Source organism: Tauraco erythrolophus, chromosome 24 (genome assembly GCF_009769465.1).
Source record: "Tauraco erythrolophus isolate bTauEry1 chromosome 24, bTauEry1.pri, whole genome shotgun sequence".
Taxonomy (NCBI): Eukaryota; Metazoa; Chordata; class Aves; order Musophagiformes; family Musophagidae; genus Tauraco; species Tauraco erythrolophus.
In genome coordinates this window covers 6,272,491-6,278,797 of record NC_141488.1, presented here as the reverse complement: position 1 = coordinate 6,278,797, position 6,307 = coordinate 6,272,491, and the positions used below count along the sequence as shown (strand labels likewise).

General features: G+C 52.7%; 1 protein-coding gene across 3 annotated transcripts in view; it reads left to right on the top strand.

Annotated features, from left to right (window-relative positions):
* The first annotated feature begins 1,365 nt into the window (after positions 1-1,365).
* Positions 1,366-6,307, top strand: part of KHDRBS1 (KH RNA binding domain containing, signal transduction associated 1) — a 24,869-nt gene continuing 19,927 nt past the window's right edge. For all 3 annotated transcript variants that reach the window (XR_015222836.1, XR_015222835.1, XM_086625921.1), the window contains exon 1: positions 1,366-1,519. Coding sequence is in view for 1 of the 3 variants with exons in the window: in XM_086625921.1 (XP_086482047.1) it covers positions 1,426-1,519 (94 nt within the window). In the remaining 2 variants the exon portion in view is untranslated. The remainder of the gene's footprint in view (positions 1,520-6,307) is intronic.

Here is a 6,307-nt window from a genome sequence, read left to right as displayed (position 1 = left end):
TCCTGTGCTTCCTTAACAGGTTACAGTGTATGCATAATTTCATGAATTATAAAAGCTGTTGTCTCCTCATGCTGTGACCATCAAGTCATTAATAAAAGGCCATGTTTGATACTAACTTAAGGAGCTGCAGTGCCTGAAATGTATCCTGCGTGCTAGTTAAAGAACTGCTGCCTCCACAAACCACGTTACAGAAACCCCTGCACACAAGGTGCCTTCACATACACTACCATCCCGACTGAAAAAGCGTTCAGTGCCACTTTGCTGGGTTTCAAGACTGTGCAAACATGCCTTCCCCAACAAGCACCACCGCAGTATCTCTAACTGGAGCTCCTTAACCTCTAATAATTGTAGCCAGCCCTTAAGGCATTTTTTTGCTCCTTCTGCAACACTGCATAACAACACCTGCCCCACAGAAGCTAATCGCTCTCTCCAAAGCCCCATACCGAGCATGGGACCGACACCACAAGTACACCAAAGGCAGCGGGCACCGCTGTGAGGGCTCTGAGGGCAGGAGGAGGAAGGCTCAACCCCATACAGGCACCACCCAGGCCTGTGAGCACCGGCCGGCCGCGGGCTCAGCCCTCAGGCAGGCTGCGCTGGCTTACCGTGCCTGCGGAGGCCGGGCAGCAGCAGCCGCGCTGCCCCTCTCACTCCCCGGCCAGACCCCGGCCCGAGCTCCCCCACACCTCGGCTTCGCGCCTCAAAGCCGCCGCCTCGAGGAGAAGCTGAACGCGTATGCGCGACGCCGCTTTAGTCCGGCTGCAGGTCGCCTCTGCGCATGCGCGACACGCATGAGCCCTGCTTCTACGCAGGCGCCGTGAGTCCGCTGGGGATTAATTCACCAGCCTGTGACTAATTTCACACAGGTGCACTTGCGCGTGCGCAGTCGAGACCGGGAGGGCGGTGGCCCCTCCCTCACACGTGTCCCTTTCGCTGTCACGGGTCCGGCACTGCGCATGCGTCCGAGCAGCGGGACTCCGCCGGAGCGCGCCGTTGGCGGCGCGCGCCTGCGCGCCCGGTGGGGGGCGGGGTCGTACGGAGCGAGGCGGGGGCGGGAGGGGAGGGGGGCGGACAAGGGGCGGTCCTTCCGGTCCCTCACTTCCGGCCCTGGCGCCGCGGCGGACGGTGTGGCAGAGCCGCTCGGCCCGCTCCGCTCCGCCCCGCCCCGCTCCGCGCCCGCCCGCCCGCCGCCATGCAGCGCCGCGACGACCCCTCCGCCCGCCTGGGCCGCGGGCCGGGCCCCGGCGGTGCCCGGCAAGGGGCGCCCCCGCCGCGGCGGCCGCCCCGCGGTGGTGGGGGGGGCGCGGGGCCGCCGCCGGGGCGCAGCCGCCGCCGCTCCTGCCGCCCAGCGCCACGGCCGCCGCCTCGGGCTCTCAGGGCTCCTCCGCCGCCCCTACGCCGCTGCTGCCCGGGGCCGCTGTCAAGATGGAGCCCGAGAACAAGTACCTGCCCGAGCTGATGGCCGAGAAGGACAGCCTGGACCCGTCCTTCACGCACGCCATGCAGCTCCTCACCGCAGGTACCGGGGCCGGGCGGGACCCCCGGGCAGGGACCTCGGTGGGGCGGGCAGGGGCGGAGGCAGCTCCTGGTAAACGCCTGCTGCGGCGAAGGGAGAGAGGGAGGGTCCCCCCGGGGCCGCCGGGGGTTGAAGCAGCTCCCGGCCGCCCCAGGTGAAGCGGCGGGGCGCGGCCGTTACACCGACCCGTTCTGCCCGGGGCGAGATGCGCCCCGGGGGTTTTGAAGATTAGATATTTCTTTTATTTAATCTCTGTTTAGCCCTGTGCTTAATCCAGCGCCTGGATGAAACGCAGACCCAGAACGTTTTATTTTTAAAAACGGTGTTCGGTCATATTGGCCCTTCTCACCCCTGGGGACGGAGGGGACCCAAGAGAGCAGAAAAAAATGGGGTTTTCCATGTGGCGTCGTTGGAGTCCCTTTGAGGCGTGGGTTGTGATCTCTTTGGTTTCCCACTCCTGGGGATCCGTATTAGAGCTGGTTTCGTGCTTCTGGTGAACCCGAGCAGGGCCCGGCAATGGCAGTCTTTGTTCTGTGCCCAGGCGAGCCCTCTCCTTCCCCACCACCGCTGCCCAGTCGCTGGCAGCTCTGATTTCTCCATCTCTCCACAGTGCAGCTGCTGCACCCGCCTTCGGTGCCGCTATCAAGCAGATCCAGCTGCCTCCAGACACTGTAGTCAGCTTAAAAATCGGAGCAAGTTAAAATATTTGGTGCCACTCACGGCTTTGTGAGCGGGGAGGTGACCAGCACGAGGATAGACTCGGATTTAATCTGGGTGCTGAGCTCTGTGGTGCTTATCATTCTGCTTTTAAACGATTTTTTGTTTCTTGTAAGGTCTTTAAAACGTGTAGTATCGCCATAGTTGGTGCAGTGCTAGAGATTTTATTATCTTCTTTAATGTGGGAAGTAATTCTTGGGAATTGCTGTCTCCCATTGTGCAAATAACTGAGGTACATGGTCACGGGTAACTTGGCATCACTCGCAGACATCTTGATCTAAATAAATTAGTTTTATAATCCGATTTGCCATCAATGCAATGTTTTTCATTAATAAAACCCCTTAGCCAGCTGATGCTCAACAGCTCTGTAGTGATGCCTCTGGAGTTTGCCTATTCCTGCAGGAAGAGCAGCGTTCTCAGGCCACTTAGTAAAGCTTCCTTCACTGAGTGGCGTAACAAGGATTTATGAGGTTTTTCTCATTAATTTAAAAATTGCTGCTAGTAGGCTGCAGCTTTTTGAGACTTAACATTGATCATTGGAAGAGCTCCAGGTGCTTCCTGCTTGCTTTGGATACGTTGAAAATTGCTGTCCTGTGGGAGCGTTCACTAGCAGTCGGAATTCAGGACGATTCGATCAAGGAGCTCGTGAGAAAATCTGGAGAATTTCGTGAGAAAATCTGGAATAAACACGTGGTTTTACGTGACTGAATCTTTGTACGGATGACCTCAAACTGATCTGGGTTGCTCAGAATTTCACTACAGCTGTGGCACCCTTTGGGGATGTCACGTTGGAGAAGCTGCTGTAAAGTTTACTGTGGAATTTAGGTTTGGGCCAAAGATTGTAAAACATATGGCCAGTGCAACTTAAGCGAAATTACTTCCAGACAAAGAAACGACTGATTATTGAATGTCAGCAGTATTCCTGTTCCAGCCTTTTTTCAGGAATGGAATTTGCTTGTCCTGCCTGCCTCTGGGAGGGAACCCTGCAGGAGTTCTGTATAGAAACTAAGACTTCATGATTTAAAATCAGTATGTTAAAGTAGTCTAAAACACTTGTATGGTTCTAAAGCTGTGTAGAATTTTCCAGGGAAAATTAGCATTTTTTTGAAGCAAGAGGAAGGGCAGCACAGTGATGTCATACTGGTTCTCCAACAATTTACTGGGTGATGAAAAGGCAGTAAAGTGGCTAGAGTTTGAGGCTTTGTTACACAGCACCTTGAGCAGAAACTGAAAATTGGGATTTCTTGCACCTTGGAATATGATCCGTGTGTCTTCGCTCCTGTGATTTGGAGTCTGTATGACCTTCCTCTTCCACAGGAACAAGAAAACCTCTTTTCCTCCCTTTGATTTATGCCCTTCATCTGCTGCAGGGAGAGCAGGAGGAGATGGTGATGTTTTGAAAGGCTGGCATGCTTTCAGAGGACAGGAGACGTCCACCCATGTGTCAGCGAGGCGTAGGGTTTTTTCAGATTCTTGTGGTAATCTTAGCTATTTTTATTTCATGGCGAAACTGCACGTGAAGGGCTGGTCATCTCGGAGCTTCCTGTGCTACAGATATGTGAGCGGTGTCACTCCACTAGCAGGGCTCTTTATAGCTGGCATCTGGTTGGTCCTTATGTGAAATGCAGCACAGAAGTGTGGAGCAGGGAGGAGGGATGGAGATGGGTGGTGAGGGGTGGATTCAGAGCAGGACCTTGAAGGGAGGGAGCGTCAAGTAACTGGGATTAGAGCAAGGCATTGGGAAGTAAGGAGCAGCTTGCAGTGTTGGAGAACTCCTCGACAGAACGCCCTGCTGACTGTGCTGGTTCTTGTGCCAGGCTCCTTTAGTCTGTGTGTATTCCAAGGAAGCAAAATGGGCTGTATGGGAGAGTCGGATGGATGGACAGTGGCCTTGCCGGAGTGATTTGCCAAAGAACCAGACAGTGGGATTAGGGATGGGCTGAGGTCGTGGGGATGATGAGAAACTATGTAACCCAGAGCAGTACAGTGTCCTGAAGCTTGCTTCCCGTGGAGTTAAGGCTGTCCTGAAGTGGAGAAGATGATCTATATTTCTGCATTTCCAAGTGTATGTCCTGCCCCCAGAGGAGCTGTAACTGGCACCTTGAACCTGTGCCCAGATGTCGCAGACTGTGCTACGCTAACGCCGTTTCACTGTTGCGTTTTCAAATGTATGTGTTGCCAAGCCGTGCCAGCGTGATTAGATGCTGATGCCACCCTGCCCGTCACTGCTGTGACTCTGCCTCCTCCCCACTCTCTCCCAGGAGCCTCTACTACCTGTGCCATTTCTCATCGCTCACCTCCAGGCTTTCTCCTCCCTGCTTCATGCTTGAACAGTGTTTTTCTTCCCCATACCCCTTCTCCCTGTGCTAGTGGCAGTCCCCTTCCTTCCCAGCAAAGCTCCAAAGCAGAGCTGTCCTCATATGAATCCCAGCAAACAGGCTGGAGGGTGGTGGTGGGGAGTGTTTCAGCAGAAAGTGGGAGGGAAACGCTGGGGTTAGGCTTGCCAAATTCTGCAGCTTGCACTGTTGGCAGAGTCTGTCCAGGAACAGGTCCCTGCTTCCTCTCCTGCAAAACCAAACCAGCTGGGGAGCAGTGTAGGCAAGAGGGAGCTCTGCTGTCTTCCAGAGCCTCCCATCCCCAAAGCCTTTTGGGGTTTTTGGTTTGGTTTTGGAGTTTTGGGCACGAGGTCAGGATTACCATACTGCTAAGATAATACTCTCCGTATTACAAGTAAACAGAATGTGTCTCTGCTTACAGAGCACAAGCATGCTGCAGGACAGTGTTTAATATGGTTTTTTTTGTCAAGGAGGAGCTTGGGCTTAGCTCAGGAGTAGCACTGTGGCTGCTTAGCCTCCTCCTTGTGAAGCAGCGGTGTTACCAACCCCCTTTACCTACCCCTTAGGATTTCTTCTGAGACAATGCAATCACTGCCCCACACGAAGTCCTGGAAACCACTGCCACGCATGCCGCCAGACTGCTGCCATTCCCCGTGGCAAGAAGGTAACCTTCTGCTGCACCTCTGACACGGCTTTAAAAAATCAGCACTGAAATGAGGCATGCTTAATCCCTCCAGGTATACGTACGCTTCTCCTTCCTATCAGTAAGTGGTCCGACAAACTGCTGCCACCCATTAGTTCCTTCTCGTGTCACACAGCCAGAATGCATCCAGATAGGGCTGGAATCCGGAGCAGTAGGACACGTCACCAGTGGCATGGTTTTAGTCCTCCTTCACGCCTATTTCCAGCCTTGGAGTTTGTTCTGGAGGTGTGAAGGGGACTGCGAGGTCACCCACGCTGACCCGAATTGCACAAGCTGCAGAGCTCAGAGTTGTTCTGCTGGGGCAGGGATTTTTCTTCTCATGTTTTGTTTGAAGGTTTGGTGATGGTAGATCTGATGGTTTTGTTTCTGTTTTTTTTGTTGTTTTTTTTAAGCAAATAGTGAATTATTTGTCGCCCTCCCAGACCGATTCCCAGATGTCGCTGCCGTTGCAGGAGACAGGATGGATTTTGCTGTGTGGTTGACGTGAACTGTGATTCACTGGTTTGCAGAGGCTTCTGTCTGATGGCCTTGTGTTTTGACAAGGTAGAAGATGCCTCTGGGTAGTCTAATTTACATCAAGAAAGTTCTAGGGTGCTTTTATTCTTGATGTGTGCGTAGAAAACGCTTCTCATTAATATGCAGAATGCGTTTGCAGAACCTCACTTGCTGGTTTTGGAGAAGCAAAATATTTGAGAAGTTATTGCATTGCATTATAGGGTCTAAAGCGACACCTGACCAGGGGTAAGGCCACCAGTGCTGTCTTTACTTTCAAAATCTTGATTCTCTGAGCTATTCTTATCATTAAAATTAAAAAGCTACATAAAACTAACCAAGGCAGCCAGCTCTGGTTGCACATTTTATAAATTTGACAGTACTCAAACTCTGCGGATTTTTTTACTTTTGTATAGTGTCTTCAGAAAATAATTTATTTTTAAAGCAAAAATTGAGCTATCTCTTTTGAAGAAATTACATCCGGTAATTTTTTTAAACTAAGGAGTCATGGTAACACTTTTGTAAGGGAGCCAAGGTGCTGTT